The sequence below is a fragment of the Theropithecus gelada genome, chromosome 2 (genome assembly GCF_003255815.1).
Source record: "Theropithecus gelada isolate Dixy chromosome 2, Tgel_1.0, whole genome shotgun sequence".
Taxonomy (NCBI): Eukaryota; Metazoa; Chordata; class Mammalia; order Primates; family Cercopithecidae; genus Theropithecus; species Theropithecus gelada.
In genome coordinates this window covers 91,339,667-91,364,799 of record NC_037669.1, presented here as the reverse complement: position 1 = coordinate 91,364,799, position 25,133 = coordinate 91,339,667, and the positions used below count along the sequence as shown (strand labels likewise).

General features: G+C 47.1%; 2 protein-coding genes across 5 annotated transcripts in view; both read right to left on the bottom strand.

Moving 5' to 3' along the window:
* PRKAR2A (protein kinase cAMP-dependent type II regulatory subunit alpha) overlaps positions 1–11,774 on the bottom strand; it is a 100,156-nt gene extending 88,382 nt beyond the window's left edge. For all 3 annotated transcript variants that reach the window (XM_025376139.1, XM_025376140.1, XM_025376141.1), the window contains exon 1: positions 11,192–11,774. In XM_025376139.1, coding sequence (XP_025231924.1) covers positions 11,192–11,453 — 262 coding nt within the window. In that variant the 5' untranslated portion in view covers positions 11,454–11,774. The remainder of the gene's footprint in view (positions 1–11,191) is intronic.
* A 9,953-nt stretch (positions 11,775–21,727) lies between these two features.
* Positions 21,728–25,133, bottom strand: part of SLC25A20 (solute carrier family 25 member 20) — a 37,648-nt gene continuing 34,242 nt past the window's right edge. The window contains exons 6-9 of one of the 2 annotated variants that reach the window (XM_025377610.1): positions 24,344–24,416; positions 23,887–23,996; positions 23,302–23,426; positions 21,728–22,571 (exon numbers count right to left, since the gene is read on the bottom strand). In XM_025377610.1, the coding sequence (XP_025233395.1) occupies positions 22,509–22,571; positions 23,302–23,426; positions 23,887–23,996; positions 24,344–24,416 (371 nt within the window). In that variant the 3' untranslated portion in view covers positions 21,728–22,508. Of the gene's footprint in view, positions 22,572–22,774; positions 23,427–23,886; positions 23,997–24,343; positions 24,417–25,133 lie in introns of those variants that run through there. The other variant, XM_025377609.1, reaches the window with a different exon arrangement.

The window sequence follows — 25,133 nt, the reverse complement described above, 5'->3', positions numbered from 1 at the left end:
AAGGACTGGTTTCATGGAAGACAATTTTTCCATGAAAATTGGAGAAGGGTTGGGGGATGGTTTCAGGATGATTCAAGTACATTACATTTATTGTGCATTTCTATTATTATTACATTGTAATATATAATGAAATGATTATACAACTCACCATAATGTAGAATCAGTGGGAGCCGTGAGCTTGTTTTCTTTCAACTAGACAGTCCCATCTGGGAGTGATGGAACACAGTGACAGATCAGGCATTTGGTTCTCATAAGGAGCGCACCACCAATCCCTGGCATGTGCAGTTCACAACAGGGTTCGCGTTCCTATAAGAATCTAATGCACCACTGATCTGACAGGAGATGGAGCTCAGGCAGTAATGCAAGCAAGGGAAGTAGCTATAAATACAGATGAAGCTTCACTTGCTTGCCCGCTGCTCACCTCCTGCTGTGCGGCCCAGTTCCTAGCAGGCCACAGACCAATACCGGTCCATGGCCCAGGGGGTGGGGACCCGGGATGTACTATACATAATTATATGTACTATACTTTTATACAACTGACAGCAGGGTAGGTTTGTTTACACCAGCATCACCACAAACATGTAATGTGTTGTAACACAACATCATAATGTCACTAAGAGATAGGAATTTTTTAGCTCTATTATACTCTTAGGGGATTACCATTTTATAATGTAATCCCTCATTAATCAAAACATCATTATGCAGTGCAAGACTGTATAACATTTCAAACTGAACAATAACTCTCTAGCCACTGGTTTATCCAAAAAAATTTTTTTTTTTTTTTTTAGAGGCAGAGTCTTGCTCTTATCCAGGCTAGAATGCAATGGCATGATCATGGCTCACTGTAGCATTGACTTCCTGGGCTCAAGTTATCTTCCCACCTCAGCCTCTCTAGTAGCTACAACAACAGGCGTGCATCACCACATGTGGCTATTATATTTTTTGTAGAGATGGGGTCTTGCTATGTTGCCCAGGCTGGTCCTGGGCTCCTGGCTTCAAGCGATCCTCCCACCTCAGCCTCCAAAAAATATTTTTTCTTTTTTTTTTGAGACAGAGTCTCACTGTGTTGCCCAGGCTGGAGTGCAGTGGCTCAATCTTGGCTCACTGCAACCTCTGCCTCCCGGGTTCAAGAAATTCTCATGCCTCAGCCTCCCAAGTACCTGGGATTACAGGTGTGCACCACCACACCTGGCTAATTTTTGCATTTTTAGTAGAGACGGGGTTTCACCATACTGGCCAGACTGGTCTCGAACTCCTGACCTCATGTGATCTATCTGTCTTGGTCTCCCAAAGTGCTGGAATTACAGGTGTGAGCCTTACCACACCCAGCCTCCAAAAAATCTTTATCCAAATTTCTACATCGTTAGTAACTGTCTTCGCACACAGTATCTTCTGATCATCACATCTTAAAACTGCTGACAAATTAGGCCAGGTACAGTGGCTCACACCTGTAATTCCAGCACTTTGGGAGGCCAAGGCAGGTAGATCACCTAAGGTCAGGAGTTCGAGACCAGCCTAGCCAATATGGTGAAATTCTCTAGTAAAAATACAAAAACTAGCCGGGTGTGGTGGCAAGCGCCTATAATCCCAGTTACTCAGGAGGCTGAGGCAGAAGAATTGCTTGAACCCGGGAGGCGGAGGTTGCAGTGAGCTGAGATCGTGACATTGCACTCCAGCCTGGGCAACAAGAGTGAAACTCCATCTCAAAAAAAACAACAAAAACAAAAAACTGCTGACAAATTTTCAGGCAGCTATCCGGGCTTGGACCAAGAAAAAAGCCATTTTCAGATCTAAAATTCATTAAATGGCACCTCAAGTGCAAAATAAATAAGCTAAAAGTTTTAGTTACCAGCCTCTGAACATGCATATTTTTTCTTTTAATTCCAAAGAAACGTGTACTAAATTTTACTCCAAATAGGAAAAATTACACAAGAAAAACTTAGTGAATATACAATATACAAGAACAGTCCTAGCAAGACACACGCTTTAAGAGACACAAAACAGCTGTCCCAACACCTATAATGATTCCTAAAAGTACATCATCTAAAATTTTTACAAAACGATTTTTTTATTTTTTAAGCAGCTCCTTGAGGATCAGGGCTAATTCATAGGCAGTGCACCAAGAACCACTATAAAAAGATCCTTAATGAGCAAAACATATCCCCTATTCGAGACCAACTCAGCCAACATGGCAAAACCCCATCTCTACTAAAAAAAAATGGCCAAGTGTGGCCGGTTGTGGTGGCTCATGCCTTTAATCTCAGCACTTTGGGAGGCCGAGGCTGGCAGATCATGAGGTCGGCATATGAGTGTGGTAGTTCATATGCCTAGAGGCTGAGGCAGGAGAATTACTGAACCCCGGAGGCGGAGGCTGCAGTGAGCCAATTGTGTCACCTCACCGCAGCCTGAGTGACAGAGCAAGACTCAGTCTCAGGGGAAAAAAAAAAAAAAAAAATTCCAGGGAACCAAAACAGCCAAAACAATTCTAATAAAGAATGAACTTGGAAAATTCATACTTCCTGATTCCAAACCTACTACAGAGTTATCTACAGTAATCAAGACAATGTGATATTAGCATGTGGTCACACATATACATCAATAGAATACAACTGAGTCTAGAAACAGACACATTTACAGTCAATCCATTTTCTTTTTTTCCCCCATGTTACTGAGTCCATGCATAACAATCAATTTTCAACAAGAGTACCAAGACAATTAAGTGAGAAAAGAACAGTCTTTTCAACAAACAGTGCTGGAACAACTGGATATTTACATGCAAAAGAATAAAGTACTCAGCCAGGCACAGTGGCTCACACTTGTAAACCCAGCACTCTGAGAGGCCAAGGTGGGTGGATCACGAGGTCAGGAGTTCAAGACCAGACTGATCAACATAGTGAAACTCCATCTCTACCAAAAATACAAAAAATTAGCCGGGCGTGGTGGCAGGTGCCTATAATCCCAGCTACTCGGGAGACTGAGGCAGAAGAATCACCTGAACCCAGGAGGCAGAGGTTGCAGTGAGCCAAGATTGTGCCATTGCGCACTCCAGCCTGGGAAAAAGTGTGAAACCCCATCCAAAAAAAAAAAAAAAAAAAAAGAATAAAGTTTTTTAAATATATATATATATAAAAAACTCAAAATGTACCAAAGACTTAAGTGTAAAAGATAAAACTATAAACTTCTAGAAGAAATACAGGGGTAAATTTTCATGACCTTAGATTTGGCAATGGTTTCTTAAATATGACACCTCAAGCACAAACAAGAAAAGAAAAACAACACATCAAATTTCATTAGAATTAAAAACATTTGTGCTTCAAAGGACATCAAAAAAGTGAAAAGGCTGGACACAATGGCTCATGCCTATAATCCCAGCACTTTGGGAGGCCAAGGCAGAAGGATCACTTGAAGCCAGGAGTTTATGACCAGCCCTGGCAACATAATGAGACCCAATCTCTACCAAAAAAAAAAAAATATATATATATATATATATATGTTTAGTTAGCCAGAGGCCAGGCACAGTGGCTCACATCTGTAATCCCAGCACTTTCAGAGACAAGGCAGGCGGATCACCTGAGGTCAAGAGTTCAAGACCAGTCTGGACAACATAGTGAAACCCCATCTCTACAAAATACACAAAAATTAGCCAGGGTATTACAGGTTTCTGCCTGTAGTCCCAGCTACTTGGGAGGCTAAGGTGAGAGGATTGCTTGAGTCTGCAAGGGTGAGGCTGCAGTGAGCTGTGATTGTACCACTATACTCCAGCCAGGGTGACAGAGACCCTATCTCAAAAATAATAATAATAAAAAAAATAAAAATTAGCCAGCTATGAAAAAAAAAATTAGCCAGGTAAGGTGGCGCATGAGCCCAGGAGCCCAGGTATGGTGGCGTGAGCCCAGGAGTTCAAGGCTGTAGTGACCTATGATTGTGCTAATACACTCTGACCTGGGCAACAGAGTGACACCCTATCTTAAAAAATAAAAAGAAGAAATGCAAATGACAAATACATGGAAAGATGCCCACTCAACATCATTAGTCATTAGAAAAATGCAAATCAAAACCACAATGAGGTACCACTTCACACCCACTAGTTTGGCTATAATAATTTTAGAAGACAGATACGTTCAGACAAGGATGTAGAGAAATTAGAACCCTCAAAACACTGCTGGTTGGAGCGTAAAATGGTTCAGCCACTTTGGAAAACAGGCTAGCAATTCCTCAAAAGGTTAAATAGAGCTACCATATGGCCCAGCAATTCTACTCCTATGAGAAATGAAAAGAGGTCCACACAGAACGTGTACACACAAATATTCGTAGCAGCATTATTCACAATAGTCAAAGAGTGGGAACAATCTATATGTCCATCAACATATGAATGGATAAATGGTATATCCAGAAATGAATGGTATTTCCAGACAACAGAATAGTATTTAGCAATAAAAAGAAATGAAGTTTATTTAGAACAAGTGGAAAAAGGGAAAAAAAAAAAAACACAGAAGTACTGATACATGCTTACAACATGGATGAACCTTGAGAACATTATGCTAAGTGTCAACGGCAAAAGACCATATATTGGCCGGGCACGGTGGCTCATGCCTGTAATTCCAGCACTTTGGGAGGCCAAGGTGGGCGGATCACGAGGTCAGGAGATCAAGACCATCCCGGCTAACACAGTGAAACCCCATCTCTACTAAAAATACAAAAAATTAGCTGGGCATGGTGGCGGGCGCCTGTAGTCCCAACTACTCAGGAGGCTGAGGCAGGAGAATGGCATGAACCCAGGAGGTGGAGCCTACAGTGAGCCGAGATCCTGCCACTGCACTCCAGCCTGGGCAACAGAGCAAGACTCCGCTCAAACAACAACAACAACAAAAACACGTATTATATGATTCCTTTTATATGAAATATCCAGGATAGGCAAATAGTAGAGACAAAAGTAGATTAGAGGTTGCCGAGGGATGAGGAGAATGAGGGTGTTGGTGAGGTGATGACTAAAGTGTATGGGGGCCGGGAGGTGGCTCACACCTGTAATCCCAGCACTTTGGGAGGCCATAGAGGACAGATCACCTGAGGTTGGGAGTTCGAGACCAGCCTGGCCAACATGGTGAAACTCCGTCTACTAAAAATACAAAAATTAGCTGGGCACAGTGGCACATGCCTGTAATCCCAGCTACTCAGGAGACTGAGGCACAAGAATTGCTTGAACCCAGGAGGCAGAGGTTGTAGTGAGCTGAGATCTCACCACTGCACTCCAGCCTCAGCAATGGAGAGAGACTCCATCTTAAAAAAAAAAAAAAAGAGGCCGGGCGCGGTGGCTCAAGCCTGTAATCCCAGCACTTTGGGAGGCCGAGACGGGCGGATCACGAGGTCAGGAGATCGAGACCATCCTGGCTAACACAGTGAAACCCGGTCTCTACTAAAAAATACAAAAAAATAGCTGGGCGAGGTGGCGGGCGCCTGTAGTCCCAGCTATAGGGAGGCTGAGGCAGGAGAATGCCGCAAACCCGGGAGGCGGAGCTTGCAGTGAGCTGAGATCCGGCCACTGCACTCCAGCCTGGGCGACAGTGCGAGACTCCCTCTAAAAAAAAAAAAAAAAAAAAGAAAACAAAACAAAACAAAAAACAAAAAACAGTGTATGGGACTTTTTTTGGAGTGACAAAAAATGTTCTAAAAATTGTTATGGGGCTGGGCGTGACGGCTCACGTCTGTAATCCCAGCACTTTGGGAGGCTGAGGCAGGCAGATTACAAGGTCAGGAGATCAAGACCATCCTGTCTAACACGGTGAAACCCCGTCTCTACTAAAAAAAAATACAAAAAATTAGCCGGGCATGGTGGCGGGTGCCTGTAGTCCCAGCTACTCGGGAGGCTGAGGCAGGAGGATGGTGTGAACCCGGGAGGCGGAGCTTGCAGTGAGCGGAGATCGCGCCACTGCACTCCAGCCTGGGTAACAAAGCAAGACTCCATCTCGAAAAAAAAAAAAAAAATGGTTATGGTTGGCTAAGTGCAGTGGCTCATGCCTGTAATCCCAACACTTTGGGAGGCCAAGGCAGACTGATCACCTGAGATCAGGAGTTTAAGACCAGCCTGGCCAACATGGTGAAACCCCATCTCTACTAAAAATACAAAAATTAGCCGGGCGTGGTGGCACGTGCCTCTAATCCTGGTTACTCAGGAGGGTGAGGCAGGAGAATGGCTTCGACCCGGGAGGCAGAGGTTGCAGTGAGCTGAGATCGCATCATTGTATTCCAGCCTGGACAACAAGAGAAAAATTCCGTCTCAAAAAAAAAAAAAAAATGATGATGATGGCTGTGCACAGATATGAAAAACCAATTACACACTCTAAATAGTTGATTTGTATGTGAAGTATATCTCCATAAAGCTGTTACCAAAAAAAAAAAAAAAATGCTAAGAGACCCGCAAGTATAAATGCTTTATGGTAATTACAGAAATGAAACATTCTGAATGTCAATTTATTGTTTATATGCAGCTAGAGTAACTTATTGATAAGTTCATACTCTTCAAGTATTTCTCAACATTAAATACTCATTATAACACTTTATACTTTGAAGTTATGTCCTGTTTGATATTAAAGCTGTTATTAAAATAACAGCTAGTAAGTTTTTTGACTCCAATAGGATACAATTTTATAAACTGAATTGGTGGTTAGTCACAAGGACCTTACTAAGCAAAGCTTCCTTGCTATATACAGTTATAACATTACATATGATACTTCTTGTTCTTTCCTTTTTTTTATTGGCTCTGGTGTTGAAACATATCCTATTTCTAATTTCAGTAGTGTAGAGTTATTCTAATGCCATTGGGTATACAATTCATTTTTCCTTCCTTTTTAAATTGTGGTAAGATATACATAACATAAAATGTGCCATTTCACCATTTTAAGTGTACAACTCAGTGTCATTAAGTACATATATTGTGCAACCATCACCATTATCCAACTTCAGAACTTTTTCATCATCCCAAACTGAAACTCTGCACCTGTTAAACAATAACACCCTATTACACCTTCCCCCAAGTCCCTGGTTAGCTCTCTTCTACTTTCCATCCCTGTGAATTTAGCTATTACGGTTACCTTCTGTAAGTGGAATCATACAATATTTGTCCTTTTATATCTGGCTCATTTCATTTAGGATAATATTTTCAATGCTGTAGCATGAATAAAAATTTCATTCCTTCTTAAGGATGGTCAGGTACAGTGGCTCACGCTTGTAATCCCAGCACTTTGGAAAGCTGAGGCGGGACAGACGGATCACCTGAGGTCGGGAGTTTGAGATCAGCCTGGCTAACATGGTGAAACCCCGTCTCTACTAAAAATACAAAAACTAGCTGGGCATGGTGGCACACGCCTGTAATCCCAGCTACTCCAGAGGCTGAGGCAAGGGAACTGCTTGAACCCAGGAGGTGGAGGTTGTAGTGAGCAGGATCGCACCACTGCACTCCAGCCTGGAAGACAAAGCAACACTCCATCTTACATATGTATATACCATATTTTGTTTATCCATTCATTTATTGATGGATACCTAGTTTGTTTTCACCTTTTTTTTTTTAAGACAGAGTTTCACTCTTGTTACCCAGGCTGGAGTGCAATGGTGCGATCTTGGCTCACTGAAACCTCCACCTCCTGGGTTCAAACGATTCTCCTGCCTCAGCCTCCCGAGTAGCTGGGATTACAGGCACCCACCACCACACCCAGCTCATTTTTTTTTTTTTTTTTTGTATTTAGTAGAGATGGGGTTTTACCAGGTAGGACAGGCTGGTCTCAAACTCCTGACCTCAGATGATCCGCCCGCCTCAGCCCCGCAAAGTGCTGGGATTACTGGCGTGTGCCATGTTTTCACCTTTTGACTACTGTAAATAATGCTGCAATGAGCACTGGAGTATAACTATCTGTTTAACTCCCTGCTTAAAATTTGGCTCACACCTGTAATCCCAGCACTTTGGGAGGCCAAGGCGGGCGTATCAGAAGGTCAGGAGTTTGAGACCAGTCTGGCCAATATGGTGAAACACCGTCTCTACTAAAAATACAAAAAATTACCCAAGTGTGGTGGCGCATGCCTGTAATCCGAGATACTCGGAAGGCTGAGGTGGGAGAACTGCTTGAACCAGGAGGCAGAGGTTGCAGTGAACCGAGATCCCACCATTGCACTCCAGCCTGGACGACAGAACAAGACTCTGTCTCAAAAAAAAAAAAAAAAAAAAAAAAGATATTTTGGTTATATACCTAGGAGTGAAATTACTCTACCTACAATAATTTTATCTTTAACTACTTTTTGAGGAACCACCAAATTGTTTTCCACAGCAGCTGGACCATTTTACATTCCCATGAGAAATGCACAAGGGTTCCAACTTCTCCACATCTTGGCTATTTTCTGTTTTTAGTATCAGCCATCCTAACAGGTATGAAGTATCTCATTGTATGCAATGTGTTTTTCATCTATTATTTGTAAATAGAAATCCACCTTGTAGTAATTTCCTTTTTTTTTTTTTTTTGAGACAGAGTCTCACTCTGTCGCCCAGCTGGAGTGCAGTGGCCGGATCTCAGCTCACTGCAAGCTCCGCCTCCCGGGTTCACGCCATTCTCTGGCCTCAGCCTCCCGAGTAGCTGGGACTACAGGCGCCCATCACCTCGCCCGGCTAGTTTTTTGCATTTTTTTTAAGTAGAGACGGGGTTTCACAGTGTTAGCCAGGATGGTGTCGATCTCCTGACCTCGTGATCCTCCCGTCTCGGCCTCCCAAAGTGCTGGGATTACAGGCTTGAGCCACCACCCCGGCCCACCTTGTAGTAATTTCTATAATTATGTAGCGCAGCCACTTGAGACACCAAAAATACTTAAATACCAATAAAAGAGTAGATTTTAGGTCAACTCAATTTTGAAAAAGATATCAAAGATGACAAAGAATGAAGATATAATACAAAAACTTGTAAACTTTTACTTATCTGAGGCTAATTTCTAAAATCCTAAAGTGTTGTATAAATAAAAATTGTCTCAAAGCAGATTATTGCTTTGTGATTTACAGAGATGACAGTGAAACAAACTTGAAATAAAGCTTTTAAAAACACATTTGTCCCTGGTAGATTGTTGTCACTGTCCTCATTTTAAAGATAAGAAAATCTGAGACCAAACATGTTTGACAACTTGTCCAAGACCACAAAGCAAACCTGTGGCAGAATTTAGAAAATAATTTCTAATTTCCCTAAAACCCATGATGTAATGTGCAATAAATCAACGGAAACCCAGAAGAGCCCTTGTTACTCTTTTAGCATGAATACACTTAGGGAGATTGTCCAGTGCACTGAAGCTTGTAACCTCCCACAGCAATGACTGTTAATTAACTCCTTGCCAGCCGTGACTTGAATACTGGGCCAGACCAGATACAACTCAGACTAGTTGTGTGTGTGTCTGATCTAATAACACTAAGATCCTAACTTGGCCTCTCAAATGGTTTTGTTCAATTTTAGTTGTTCAAAAGTAGGCTAATTCTACTGTTAAATTGACAAAGCATATGTTGAAGCAACCAAGGAAATTGTAATTGCTTCTTAACACTCTTGCTTAGATCAGATGTAGAAAGTGTTATTTTGGCCAGGAGCAGTAGCTCATGCCTGTAATCCCAGCACTTTGGGAGGCCAAGGCAGGAGGATTACTTGAGGGCAAGAGTTCAAGACCAGCCTGGGCAACACAGGGAGACCCGTCTCTATAAAAACTCAAAATTAGTCAGGCATGGTGGCACACCAGGTAATCCCAGCTACTTGAGAGGCCCAGGTGGGAGGATACATTGAGCTTGGGAGGTCGGGGTTGCAGTGAGCCCTGATTGTGCCACTACACCCCAGCCTGCGTGACAGAGCGAGATCCTGACTTTAAAAAAAAAAAAAAAAAGGTGTGATGATCTTGGATCACCAAATCAGTGAGGGAGGGACAGTCTCTAACTTGTTTTCTGCTCGGTCCTTATTGCATACTCTTGGAGAAGGTTTACTATTACTAAATGATAAGCAGAGCCAGTGAAGCTGCTCTCCTGATCTCAGTCTCTGCTGGGATCCTTTCCTTTAAAGCTACAACCCACCCACTAAACAAGAAGATAACTATTGGGTTTTTCCCTTTTCTTTTTTTTTGAGACGGAGTTGGCTCTGCGGCCCAGGATGGAGTACAGTGGCATGATCTTGGCTCACTGCAACCTCCGCCTCCCAGGTGCAAGCGATTCTCCCCACCTCAGCCTCCCAAGTAGGTGGGACTACAGGCGCCCACGACAACGCCCGACTAATTTTTGTATTTTTAGTAGAGATGGGGTTTCGCCCTGTTGGCCAGGCTGGTCTCGAACTCCTGACCTCAGGTGATCCACCCGCTTCGGCCTCCCAAAGTGCTGGGATTACAAGCGTGACCCACCACGCCCGGCCGGGTTTTTCCTTTTTAAAAATGACATAGGGTGTCTATTTTGCCCAGGCTGGTCTCGAACTCTTGGACTCACGCGATATTTCCTCCTCAGCCTCCAGAGTAGCTGGGACTATAGGGACCCACTGCCACAGCCGGCAAGATAATTACTTACTCTCACCAAATTTGATTCAATCGTTTTGGCCAAATTTTTAAAAACAGGAATATTCCGAGGGACCATGTTTGAAGAAATACAAACTCAAACAAGCAGAGATGAAATGACCTGAGAGATTTGCTTTAATACACTTCGGCGAAGAAAAAAGGGTATGGATGAAACTTTGTGACAAATACAACTGTTAAATGTAGGTGATGGCATATAGGGATTCATCTCACCTTTCCTCTTCTGTCTATGCTTAAAAGTTTTCACAGTAACTTTTCAAAAAAAATTATTATTTCCAAACAAACTTACTGTCCTTTCAATTAAACACGAGTCACTGGATGTGAACGCTCTTGTCTTCGGAGTCAAACCTGGTGAGGGATCCTCTCTCTGGTAGGGCCGACAGCGCGCAAGTTTCCTTCAAGGCTGAATCTGACAAATCACTCGGTGCGCTCTAGGGCTCGCAGGACCGCGGAGCTCAATTTGGAAGTGGCGCACGCGGGCTCACGGCGGTGTCTCAGGAAAACGCTAGAAACGCGGCTACAGAGCTCCCAATCCCAGCCTGCGGTCGGCTTGGCCCCGGCGCGACACCCGGCTCCCTGCCACCCCTCGAGACCTCCTGCACCACTCCCCAGGGCCCCGCCCACAGCCTACCTTCCAAGTCCTCGTCCTCCTCCGACTCGCTGTCCCCTTTGGCGTCGGCGACACGGTCCGGGCCGGGTTCTGGCGGGGGGTGGCCCGGGCTCTGGCGTGGGGTGGCGGCGGGCAGGACTGAAGCTGGGGCGCGGGCCTCGCGCAGGCGGGTAAAGTAGTCCACAGCGAATTCGACGAGGTCAGGCGGCTGCTGTCGCAGCACCTCCACCGTGTAGCCCTGCAGCAGCTCCGTGAGCCCCGGCGGGATCTGGATGTGGCTCATGCCGGCGGCGGCCGAGGGGATAGACGGGTTGGGCCGCCGGCGGCCACTGTCTCCGCGCTCACTCACGCCGGCCTTTCGCTCCGCGCCCGCGAGGTCTCTTCCCGCGCGGCCCCGGCTCGGCCTTCCTCACGTCGCGCCGCTCTTTGGCCGGCTCTGAGATTCCAGGCCGCGCAACCCTACGCTACCACGGCCGGCCTGGCACCGCCGCCGCTGTCACTGGGCAGCTGCCGCCGCCGCCGCGGGGACCGACGGGGAGGCGAGCTGGACCGGCGGGGCAGGCGTCCTGGTTGTGACGCACGCGACCGCGGGCGTGCGCGTCCCCGCGTAGCATCGGCCCTCAGTGCGCTTGCGCCACTAGGTGACACGCCCCTCAGGCTGTCGGGGGGTCGAGACAGTGGACGGTTCCTGATGCTGGCTCATGGCGGGGATCCGGGGAATTAGGTAATGAATGGTCTACCCATGAAGGGGACCGATTAGTGCCTCTCGCCTGGTCCTGAAGACCTTTACATTATTCTTTCAGCTGATGCCAAGAGCCTCCTTTTGGCCGGCACTTAGCACCAGAGACACAGCGAGAAGCAGAAACATACGAGCACCTCAGTGTGGTTCTTCTGTGATGAAGGGCAAGAGAGGGCTCACTTTCGGGAGTGACATTCAAGCTGGACGCGAGGTCTGAGCAGAACCCGCCCAGGGGAAGATCTGGAGGAAAGCCATCTGAACATACAACAAGAGCAAAGGCCTGGTGGAGTCAGGACCACCTGGGCTGCCAGGTGGAATGGTGGAATAACTCAGGAGTCTGGCAGGTCTCTGAGATGTCACACGGGGAAGGCCTTGTAGGAAGTAAGCGTTTGAAAGAGATCATAATTTGAGAGCCACAGGCAGAAAAATAAATTTGAAAGAGTTCAGTCTGCCAAATGTGTACAGTGAGAAAGGGAAATAAGGCCAAAAGCAGCAAAGACCTCTGTGCCTGTTCTTCCTGGAGCACTTTGACCAGGGTCCTCAGATCTAGGTCTGCCCACTCCTCTCCCCACATTCTACACTGGGCCCTAGGCCAACACTGCTTGATGAAGTTGAGCAGACCACAGGCATTGTTATCCTTTGCCCCTAGGAAGATGGTATAGGTGAACTGTAGAGGCCAGACTATTTCCCAAATTGCCCTCCTCCTCCTACCAAACTGGAAGGGTTTTGAAAAAGGTGGAGACCTTCCTGGGATGTCCAGGCCACAGCCTACATGCTAACCAAAGGCCCACTGGGCATAGGGCAGAGTCCCCCCTCTCCTTTCCAGGCCCAGCCAGGAAGAGAGTAGCTGTAGGTTTGGGAACCTGAAGGGCATTTGGGATGCTTAAACACCACATGGTAATTACCCAGTATTAATTAAAATCCTCCCTAGCACCTCCCATACAGGCTTGGCACACACCCAGGAGCTCAATGCTACTGGGAGCTGAGCAGCTGGGAGCAAGGAGCACCTCATCCCCGCTGATGAAGAGGCCAGCCCAGGCTCTAGGCTAAGCAGGCCTGTGATTATAAACAGCAGTGTCTCCCTGGACAAGTTTCTTAACCCCTGGGAAGAACCTTGGATCATCAACTTTGTGAGGGGAGAAGCAGTCTCCAACTTTTTTCCTGCCCAGTCCTTATTGCATACTCTTGGAGAAGGTCTACTGACTAAATGGTAAATCTTGACACAGCAAGCAGAGTCAATGAAACTGCTCTCCTGACCTCATAGTCTCAGCTGGGACCCCTTGTTTTAAAGCTATGCTTCTGCTCTCAGAATATGAAGACCTCACTAAGGACAGGCAAAGTGGAGCTGGAGGGGTAGTTTCCCTCACCTCTTCTCTGCTTTTGGGTAGACTGACCCAAGTCTTCCAGGGATCAGCCTTGACAGCAATATCCAGAAAACCTAGGTGTGACTTCCATGGTACCACCACACCTGGGGATCTGCCCCTCTTCAAGCAATCCAATAGCCAACCCTTTGGAAAGGCAAATTCACAACTCTGTTCCCTAGTTTACCCATATTGTCAGGTGATATATATATAATTTTTTTTATTTTTTATTTTAAGACAAGAGTCTTGCTCTGTCGCCCAGGCTGGAGTGCAATGGCATAATCTCGGCTCACTGCAACCTGTGCCTCCCGAGTTCAAGCAACTCTCGTGCCTCAGCCTCCTGAGTAGCTGGGATTACAAGTTCATGCCACCACGCCTGGCTAATTTTTGTATTTTTAGTAGAGATGGGGTTTCACCATGTTGGCCAGGCTGGTCTTGAACTCCTGACCTCGTGATCCACCTGCCTCAGCCTCCCAAAGTCCTGGGATTACAGGCGTGAGCCACCAGGCCTGGCTGGTTTTATATGTTTTAAAGGCAGACTGGCACCTGTACAGTTAAGACTTAGACCTCGATTACAAAATAGAGGAGAGAGGCCAGGTGCGGTGGCTCACGCTTGTAATCCCAGCACTTTGGGAGGCCGAGGTGGGCAGAACATGAGGTCGGGAGTTCAAGACCAGCCTGGCCAACATGGTGAAACCCCATCTCTACTAAAAATACAAAAATTAACTGGTCGTGGTGGCAGGCGCCTGTAATCCCAGTTACTCAGGAGGCTAAAGCAGGAGAATTGCTGGAACCTGGGAGGCAGAGGCTGCAGTGAGCCAAGATCTCGCCACTGGACACCAGCCTGGGTGACAAGTGAGACTCCATTTCAAAAAAAAACAAAACATAACTCTCCAGGAGTGGCCTGGACAGAAAGACCACTCCAGGGCTGACAACAGTTGAGTATGGGTGGGTTTTCCAGGTGGTTCCAAGGAATCCCTACTGGCCTCTGCCTGAAGCAGGCCAGTCAGGCTGACTTGTTCTCAGATGCCCCATGGCTCAGCAAACACCCATCCAGCAGAGCATTCAAAGGCATCCTGGAGGAATGAGGGCTACTGTTGTGCCAGACCCCCCCACCTTTTTTTTTTTTTTGAGAGGAGTCTCACTCTGTCGCCCAGGCTGAAGTGCAATGGCGCAATCTCTGCTCACTGCAACCTCTGCCTCCCGGGTTCAAGCAATTCTCCTGTCTCAGCCTCCCGAGTAGCTGGGACTACAGACATGCACCACCACACCCAGCAAGTTTTTTTGTATTTTTAGTAGAGATGGGGTTTCTCCATGTTGGCCAGGATGGTCTCAATCTCTTGACATCATGATCCACCCACCTCAGCCTCCCAAAGTGCTGGGATTACAGGCGTGAGCCACCGTGCCTGGCCTTTATTTATTTATTTATTTATTTTTGAGATGGAGTCTTCCTCTTGTCACCCAGGATGGAGTGCAATGGCACAATCTCAGCTCACTGCAACCTCCACCTCCTGGGTTCAAGCAATTCTCCTGCCTCAGCCTCCCGAGTAGCTGGGATTATAGGCACCCGCCACCATGCTCAGTTAATTTTTGTATTTTCAGTAGAGATGGGGTTTTCCATGTTGGCCAGGATAGTCTCGAACTCCTAACCTTGGGATCTGCCCGCCTTAGCCTACCAAAGTGCTGGGATTACAGGCATGAGCCACTGCGCCTGGCCATTTTTTTTTTGTTTGGTTTTTTTGTTTGCTTGTTTGCTTTTTTTTTGAGACACAGTCTTACTCTGTTGCCCAGGCTGGAGTGCAGTGATATGATCTTGGCTCACTGCAACCTCCGTCTCCCGGGTTCAAGTGATTCTCGTGTCTCAATCTCCCAAGTAGCTGGGATTATAGGTGTGCGCCACCACGCCCGGCTTATTTTTGTATTTTTAGTACAGACAGGGTTTCACCATATTGGCCAGGCTGGTCTTGAACTCCTGACCTCAGGTGATCCACCCGCCTCAGCTTCACCAAAGTGCTGGGATTACCGGCGTGAGCCACCACGCCCGGCCAAGAAAGACCCATATTTTTTTTTGTTTGTTTTCTTTTTTGAGATGGAGTCTCGCTCTGTCGCTCAGGCTGGAGTGCAGTGGCACTATCTTTGCTCACTGCAACCTGCACTTCCCGGGTTCAAGTGATTCTTCTGCCTCAGCCTCCCAAGTAGCTAGGACTACAGGTGCACGCCACCACGCCTGGCTAATTTTTGTATTTTTAGTACAGATGGGGTTTCACCATGTTGGCCAGGCTTGTCTCGAACTCCTGACCTCAGGCGATCCGCCCGCCTCAGCCTCCCAAAATGCTGGGATTATAGGCGTGAACCACCACTCCTGGCCACCAGACCCCTATTAACTTCAGTAGGGATGGCACCAGGTTCGAGAGGCCAAAAGAGATCCAGAGCCAGCAAACAAGACTTAGGGCTGATTGAGGGGAATTTACCTACAGAGCAGTCCAGTGGTGGTGGGCTAGATAGGAGAACTGCCCCACCTGCAGAAATTATGGAGTATATATAGCATTTTCACTTAACACCCTCCCGCTAACAACTTTGATTTAACCCAAAACCAAGGGGCTCAATCCCCTGTACATCCACAGGACAGAATGGGGGCTCAGATATTCCTCATGGGTAAGTAATGAATCTCCGGCTTGTCCTCGCTTGGAACGCCCAACACATTCAGGTGCATCTGCCATACAGGGTCATTCTCAGAGTATGCTTAAGTTATTGCTGTCAGGTGCAGCTACCATACACAGGTGTGTCTGCCATATAGCCACCTATAGCTGCTCCTCATGAGTCTCCATAGACTAGTCTCAGAGCAAGGATGGACAACCAGCCTCCAGTTTCAACCTGGCACTCTCCCCCAGTACTTGGTCCCAGAGCGGGGGTCCATCTCTCTCACTTCTGGCCAACCCTTCAGTAACAAGTAGAGCCCCCAGGGCCTTCATGAATGCCCAGCTGAGCTAGCTAAAGAAAAGGGTGCTGTAACAGGAGGGAACACCAGGAGCCTGAACCCCGCATCTTCTACCCTTATCCTGCATTTATCCTGCCTGCATTCAAGCCTGTCCAGCTGCACCACTGGAGGCTACCATGGCAACTAAACCCAGAGGCAGCCAGTAACTGAGATACAGCTGCCAAGAGCAAGTGACGGTGGAAAAGGCCAACAGCAGAGACCCTTAGAAGCAAGAGAAGTACACAGGAGGGGGCCCCAGAACCCTGAGGGTGCTACACTCAAATCTAATCCTACTCACAATTCAGCAGGCAGTCAATATCTTGCACAAACTGCCATATCACCAACCACAGGCACAGATATGGACACAATGGGGCCAATTCGCAGAGTTGTTTACAACTATGGATGCAGAGCAGCACAGGTGGGACACATGTTGTTTAGCCCAAAAACAACGGGTCTTGGTGAAAACGAAAATGGGTCGGGTACCATTGCTGTTTCCAATGAAACAATGAATTTTGTGTGCTCTTAACAGGTTTATTATTCAAACATTTCTCTCTGTCTCTCCAAGATGAAGGGAGGGGCCTAAACTTCCCTGAACTCCTCTGAAGGCCTGCTCTTGGCTCAGATCCTCCAGCTTAAATACCTTATGCCCTCTGCATACTTGTGGGACTCAGGTCCAGCAGGAAAACCTCCCTCTTACTTGATCAAGGGACTACTTTTCTAAGCCATTCCAGTCCCCCACCCATTTCCTGGGATCTGCTGGTCACCTGACAACCTCTACATGCCAGGCCCTCCCGGATTTGGTACTCCCAGCTCAGTTCCTACCAGCAACAGTTTCTATGTTGCCTTAGAAGTGTTCATGAGCCGCTAGTTGGCAAAAGAGATTGAGGAAGTGAGCTATGTTTTCTCTGCCCTCACCCAAGCTGTCTTTCAGCCTCTACTGTGGCTCCTCCAGTGAGGCCACTGCCTTTTGTACAGGAAATCTGATCTGTCTTAAGTGCCCATGCTCCAGGGAGCAGTTAGTTCCCAGGCCACATTTGTGTACCTGTGAGCCATCCCCATGCCTGAGACACTATGTCCTGAGAAAGCGTCAGTTTCTGCAGTAGAGCCAGGGTCTGCATCTGAGACACCTCAGGGCAAGGACAGAACCTAGAAAGCACAGCGAAACTGGCTAGAAAATCACAGGTCTGCATGCTTACCAGAGCAGAGAAAGCAGAAAAGGGACCCCTCAGGGACACCTGGCCCTGGGGCTTTCCCAGTGCCTGTCAGGGCTCTGTGCCACCCCTGATCTGACTCACAAGCCAGGTACCTAAGCTTGGACTAGGTGGTACAGACAGGTCTGCTGGAGCCTGGATCAAGCAGCCTCAGGACAGCCTCTGATAGCATCACAAGTCTTTCTTCTCGAGACCCAGACAATCCCCACTTTATTATCAGTTTGCCAATGACCTTTGCAGATCAGTTTACCCTGTCTGAGCCTTGGCTTCCACATCTGAAAGTGGGAGTCAAAATCCCTACCCAGAGGCTGAGTGCAGTGGCTCATGCCTGTAATCACAGCACTTCGGGAGGACAAGGCAGAAAAATCACCTGAGGTCAGGAGTTCGAGACCAGCTTGGCCAACATGGTAAAACCCCATCTCTACCAAAAAATACAAAAATTAAGGCCAGGTATTGTGGCTCACACCTGTAATCCCAACACTTTGAGAGGCTGAAGTGGGTGGGTCACTTGAGGTCAGTTCAGGACCAGCCTGGCCAAAATGGCGAAACCCTGTCTCTACTAAAAATACAAAAATTAGCTAGGCGTGGTGGTGTGCACCTGTAATCCCAGCTACTCAGGAGGCTGAGGTAGGAGAATCACTTGAACCCGGGAGGCAGAGTTTGCAGTGAGCCAAGATCGTGCCACTGCACTCCGGCCTGGGCAAAAGAGGGAGACTCCGTCTAAAAAAAAAAAAAAAAATCCCTACCCATTAAACATTGAGTTACAAGGGAATAAAGAAATAAGAGAATAAATTTATAAGGAGGTTAGAAAAGATATAGGGGGTTCCAGCCTCAAAAGACCGTAAGGCAGCCAGACACAGTGGCTCATGCCTGTAATCCCAGCACTTTGGGAGGCTGAGGTGGGCAGATCACGAGGTCAGGAAATCAAAACCATCCTGGCTAACACGGTGAAACCCCGTTTCTACTAAAAATACAAAAATTAGCCAGACGTGGTCGCGGGCACCTGTAGTCCCAGCTACTCGGGAGGCTGAGGCAGGAGAATCGCTTGAACCTGAGAGGCGGAGGTTGCAGTGAGCTGAGATGGTGCCACTGCCTCCAGCCTGGGTGACACAGTGACACTCTGTCTCAAAAAAAAAAAAAAAGGCTGTAGGGAAACAACTGTGGGGTAGAGATAGTATGACTTTATAGCTGAAATGCTGCTACTGTGCTTTTAACAATTACTGTTGCAACAACCTGTGCTCCCTCCCTCACCTTTGGCCCAGTTATATGCCTCTTGGGGCCTGGGTGAGGCTTTTATCACCAGTTGGTTGTTTAAAAAAATCACTGTCTGGCTCCCAGTTGTGACTGTCTGTGAAAGACAAATTGCTAGGGAGGGCCCCAATTTTCCCCCGCTCCTTACCCTGTCAGGAAGAGAAGAGATATATCAGGAACAGGTGGCATTTCAAAGTGCATCATAAAAAGGAAGCACCAGCCAGGAGGGAGTTACTCAACATCTGCTCTGCTCCCTTCACAAATATGCCTCCAGGGGCTTCCCTATTTGACTTAACATCTATTGAACACCCAAAGGAGTAAAATAATCTACCATCACTAACATGAAAGAACCAAAATACTCCATTTTAAAATGGAAAATGTTTCCAAGGGCAAATTATCCAGAGGCACAGACTGTAAAAGTGATCCTAAGCCATGGGAATGGCTGGCATTTGGCTGAAATGCAAATACATTTACTGGGGTTTCTAGGCAAAAGCTGAGGTTTTTGAATAGTCTCAGTCGGCGCAGTGGCTCACACCTGTAATGCTAGCACTTTGGGAGGCTGAGGCGGATCACTTGAAGTCAGGAGTTCGAGACCAGCCTGGCCAACATGAGGAAACCCCATCTCTACTAAAAATACAAAAAATTAGCTGGGTGTGGTGGCAGGTTCCTGTAGACCCAGCTACTTGGCAGGGTGAAGTAGGAGAATCTTTTGAACCAGGGAGGTGGAGGTTGCAATGAGCCGAGATCATGCCACTGCACTCCAGCCTGGGTGACAGAGTGAGACCCTATCTCAAAAAAAAAAAAAAAAAAAAATTCAAATTTAGAACAGCCTCAGGACTGGGTGATATCAAGAACAGCTTCAGGCTGAGCACAGTGGTGCATCCCTGTAATCCTAGCACTTTGGGAGGCTGAGACGGGAGCCCAGGAGTTCAAGACCAGCCTGGGCAACATAGGGAGACTCCATCTCTACAAAAAATAAATTTAAAAAATTAGCTGGGCGTAGTAACACATGCCTGTGGTCCCAGCTACTCAGGAGGCTGAGGTGGGAAAATTACTTGGGCCCAGGAGGTCAAGGCTGCAGTGAAACATGATCATGCCACTGCACTCCAGCCTAGGTAACAGAGTGAACCCTGTCTCAAAAAATTTTTTCTAATAAAATAAGATTTAAAAAGAAGAGCTTCAGGAGACACATATATGGCCATCTTCAAATCAATGAGATATTAAACAAAGACATCCTCCAGGGTTAGAGGAAGCAGGCTTAACATTTAATTAACCTTGCCAGACAGAGGATATACAATTTTCATCTTTAAAAACTGTTCAGCCTGGGCAACATAGTGAGACCTCATCTCTACAAAATTTTTTTTAATAGCCAGGCACAGCAGTACACTACAGGTGCACTGTACAGGTGTATTGGAACCTGTAGTTCCACCTTCTTGGGAGGCAGAGGCGTGAGGATCATTTGAGCCCACCAGTGAGCTCTGATCTCACCACTGCACTCTAGCCTGGCCAACAAAGTGAGACCCTGTCTCTAAAAAATTTAATTAATAAAAAGTAAATTAATTTTTTTTTTGAAATGGAATCTCACTCTGACACCCAGGATGGAGTGCAGTAGGGCAGTCTTGGCTCACTGCAACCTCTGCCTCCCGGGTTCAAGTGATTCTCCTGCCTCAGCCTCCCAAGTACCTGGCACTACAGGCATGCCCCACCATGCCTGGCTAATTTTTGTATTTTGAGTAGAGATGGGGCTTCACCATGCTGGTCACGCTGGTCTTGAACTCCTCACCTCAAGTGATCCACCCGCCTCGGTCTCTTAAAGTACTAGGATTATAGGCGTGAGCCACTGTGCCCAGCCAAAAATGTTATTTTCTACTCGGCCAGAATTCCTATCTGGTCATTTAGAAATATATTCCAAGCTATAAAGCCTCCTTCTTTAAAGTCCCAAGTCTTCAGCTTCCTGCTGGGTTGATCACAGCCCCAACTCCCAGATAGGGGTGTGTCCCTGCCCTTCTTACCAGGTCTTACTCTGTTGCCCAGGCTGGAGTGCAGTGATGTACACTCGGCTCACTGTGGCCTCAACTTCCTGGGCTCAAGCGATCCTCCTACCTTAGCATCCAGAGTAGCTGGGACTACAGGCACACACCACCATGTCTGGCTAATTTTTTAATTTTTAAAAAATTTTGTGTAGAGACAGAGTCTTACTATATTGCCCAGGCTGGTCTTGAACTCCTGGACTCAAGTGATCCTCCTTCCTTGGCTTCCCAAAGTGTTGGGATTACAAGCGTTGCATGATCCACTACGCCCAGCTTTTTTTTTTTTTTTTTTAACCGTTCAAAACTAGAGACAGAGTAATGGTTCTAAAGCCAAAGTCCAAGAGTCTCTATGCAGCTGCAGTGAGACAGGAAGTGCCAGTGGAACTGTAACTGTGACCACCAGATGGGACAATCCCAGAAAAGCCCAGCTCCAGTAGCTTCAGCAAGCTCTCCCCTCCACCAGAAAGTAATAGCCTAGCTTTATGACTCTCCAACTCCCTCACCTTTTCTGGACACACCTGGATAGCATCATCTGCCTGATTAGCAAAGTTAAGCTAGCTACCTCAGATAGCACAGCAACTTCAAAGCCCACATGAAAACCCGAGATTGCTTTTGTCCTTTTAAAACAACTGACTCTCCATCTGTTAGCTCAGACACCCATGGGGCTCAGGGAAGAGGGGAATAAATGAAGGAATGGGTTGCAGGCTGGGCCTTGGGAGGGCCTGTGTGCCAGGCTTGCATTGAGGCCTGTGTGAACAATTACCAGTCAAGTCACACCACCCCACACACCCTCCCTAGAGCAGCTGGGGCTAGGGCAGTCAGAAGGTAGAACCAGACAAAACTTCCTCCTCTTCCACCTCCTCCTGCTGGATGCCCCAGCCTAAGGTTCCCAGGGAAGAATACTGGATCCCTGGAAACCTCCACCAAGGCCACAGGCTGCCTACTGAAATGTCCCAGAATCAAAAGAAGAAAATATAACACAATGCAGAAATTAGAAACAATGTTTATTGTTTCTTGTTAAAATAGGGAGCACTCATGAGAAAAGAGTATGTAAAAAGGACCTTCCTACATCCTGAGCTTTTTCACTTATCCCAGCAGACTGGGACTGTCCTCACTGTGTAGGAGGGAAAGTTCTCCACCTGCTCCCAGAAAATCAGGCTACTCTAGTTTTACTTTTGATTACTTGCATGCATTAAAAAAAAAAAAAAATCAAAATCCAACGATTAACAGTCTACCTCCTCCTAGGCATATATGCCTAGTCCACTTGGACACAGAGGTGGGCCTCAAGTCCAGATCCACATGTACAGCCCAGGATTAGATGGCACCCTGGAAATCAAATGGGTATTCCTGGCTAGGGACTGAAGAAGATCTCAGCTCCTGGTGATCTGGTTGAAAATCTGCACAGTGCTTCCAGTGAGAACCTGAGATTCTCTCTTTAATGAGGAATACTTTGGGTGTGGTAGGACCAGCAGTCAACTGGTAGGCAGCATTCTTGCCACAGGTAGTATCTGGTCTAGAAGCTACTTGTTCCATTTCCAAATCCTTTTAAGATCCCTTAAATTGACGAGAATGAATTCAAGTTTCAAAGTGACACAAAGTTATACAAGGTACAGGATGTCATTAAGGTAACGGTCTCACCAAGTCCATGCACAGGGCTCTGATCCCACCATTCCCCTCCCCTTGCCCTCCAAGACTGCTTAGTTCTGCTCACTACTCCTTCTCCTCAGCGACAGCTTCCAGCATCCAGCAGCCTTGAGCAGCCTTCAGCCTCACAAGTTGGGGGTGGCCCAATTAAGGAACTTCATGGCAACTTCAAAGCCAAGGAAACAGGCCTGAGAAGGGGTTGGGAGGAAGAAAAAAGCCAGCAGGAATAACTATTCATAGACTATTCAAAGGACTATGCTTTGCTGGCCCTGTCAGGACCACAGCCCCTCCCTAACCCCACACCCACTCCACATCAAGGATGCAAACTCTGCTCTCTCATTCCTAAGAGGAGAAGAAAATTTATATCCCACAACTGCCCACTTCTTTTTTTTTTTTTTTTGAGACAGAGTTTTGCTCGTCACCCAGGTTGGAATGCAATGGTACGATCTCGGCTCACTGCAATCTCTGCCTCCTGTGTTCAAGCAATTCTGCTTCCTCAGCCTCCTGAGTAACTGGGATTACAGGCACCTGCTACACGCCCAGTTAATTTTTGTATTTTTAGTAGAGATGGGGTTTCCCTGTGTTGGCCAGGCTGGTCTCAAACTCCTGACATCAGATGATCCACCTGCCTCAGCCTCCCAAAGTGCTGGGATTATAGGCACTAGCCACCATGCCTGGCCTCACAACTGCCCACTTCTAATGGCCAGGTCAGGAAATCAAAGCCCCTCACCTCAGAGATCCCCAAAGGCAAGTCCTCCTGATAGCTTCAGGGAAGGGAGCAAATAAGGAATGCTCTGGCTGAAGATAGGGCTTTGGTAAAACTGAGACCCCAGTCCTATCCCAGGAACACGCAAAATCAGACCACATGCACCCTGCTCTGAGCCCCAAAGGGAAAGCACAGCCCTGCCAGCTACTCACCGCATTGGCTGGGAAGGCTCGGATCATCACTGCATTGAACCCTTTGTATAAGGATGTGACTCCTTCATCCCGGATCAGCTCCCTCAGCACATCTCTGAAACCATTAGGGTATTTCCCAGGAGGTGCTGTGGGGCAGAACCCAATTTTTAAGGCTTCAGGAAGGAGAAACTAGTAGTTAAGTCTTCCTGAAGGGTCAGGACTAGCACAGGGAAAGGACACCTTGCAGGTCATCTGGGACCAGTCCATAGAAAACAGTTCACCTTGGGACAAATACACAAATGCCTGGATTACTTGTGCCAAGGGAGTAGAAAAGAGGGAAGAAGAATGAAACAGCCCTTCTGTTCATGTGGGGGAGGAAGAGTAGACTTGACTTCTTATCACACTTACCTTGTGTTTAGGCTGTCATGAAAATGAGTCTAGGGTTCCTAGAATGCAAATAACTGTGAGGGAGAATGTTAGTCAGGCAGATCCTGAGTGCTGCCATGGAGAGTGAGTATCCCTAGGGCCCTATGAGCTTTGCACCCCAGGATTAGCCAGTGCTGGGGACCCACTCTGCCCCTGTCCACCCCACTACCTTCCACTCACCAGTCTGGAATCGAGACTTGAGCACATCTGGGGGGATTGCCACAGCCCAGTTGAAGATCCCCGCAATGCCCCCAGCCACCAAGATCCGAGGGACACTGAGTTCACTGACCCTGTATAACACCAACAACAGCCCCAGTTAGACAAAGGCTGTGAGAGTGGCATTCAGACTATCCTGCCTGTGGCAGACAGGGCAGTTACAGAGAAGCAGAAACTGGATGGAAGGAGGAGGTATAAGGCCAGTGCTGCTGGCACTCCTTGAAGGAGGTTTCATGCACCTGTTTCAAATATTTGCTCCACTGGCTGAGGCACAGAGTAAGAGCTAGCTGGACCTCAGCAGCCACAAGAGGAAAGCTGATATGGAGCCAGGAACAACAACTACTACTTTCAGATTCACACACAGGAGAGAGCAACACACCCATGACCGGGGAAAGTAGCTTCCAGGTTCTGTTTTCCTCACCTCTTTCCCTCTGGAGTGAAGATGTTTTTCAGCCATTCATATGTCATGAAATACATTCCACTAGCTGGGACATCTGTTAGTGGCAAGAAAGAGGTGAATTAAAGTACATAAACTCTTCTCCAGGCATGGTGGCTCACACCTGTAATCTCAGCAATTTAGGGGGTTGAGGGAGGGGGATTGCTTGAGGCCAGGAGGTCCACACCTGGTCTGAATTATTAGTAAAATTGTTTTTTAATTGGGTGATTTGGTTCAATTTATTTGCTTTCTAAACATTAGCCTACAGTAGTAATTTATGTAGACTAAAAAAGCATTAAAAAGAAAAAAAATGCCAGGCATGGTAGCTCATGCCTGTAATCCCAGCATTTTGGGAGGCTGAGGCGGGCACATCACCTGAGGCCAGGAATTCGAGACCAGTCTGGCCAATATGGCGAAAGCTTTGTCTCTACTAAAAATATAAAAATGGGCCGGGCACAGTGGCTCACGCCTTTAATCCCAGCACTTTGGGGGGCCGAGGCGGGCGGATCACGAGGTCAGGAGTTCGAGACCAGGCTGACCAACATGGTGAAACCCCCATCTCTACTAAAAATACAAAAACTAGCCAGGCGTGGTGGCGGGCACCTGTAATCCCAGCTACTCAGGAAGCTGAGGCAAGAGAATCCCTTGAGGCCGGGCGCGGTGGCTCAAGCCTGTAATCCTAGCACTTTGGGAGGCCGAGACGGGCGGATCACGAGGTCAGGAGATCGAGACCATCCTGGCTAACACGGTGAAACCCCGTCTCTACTAAAAAATA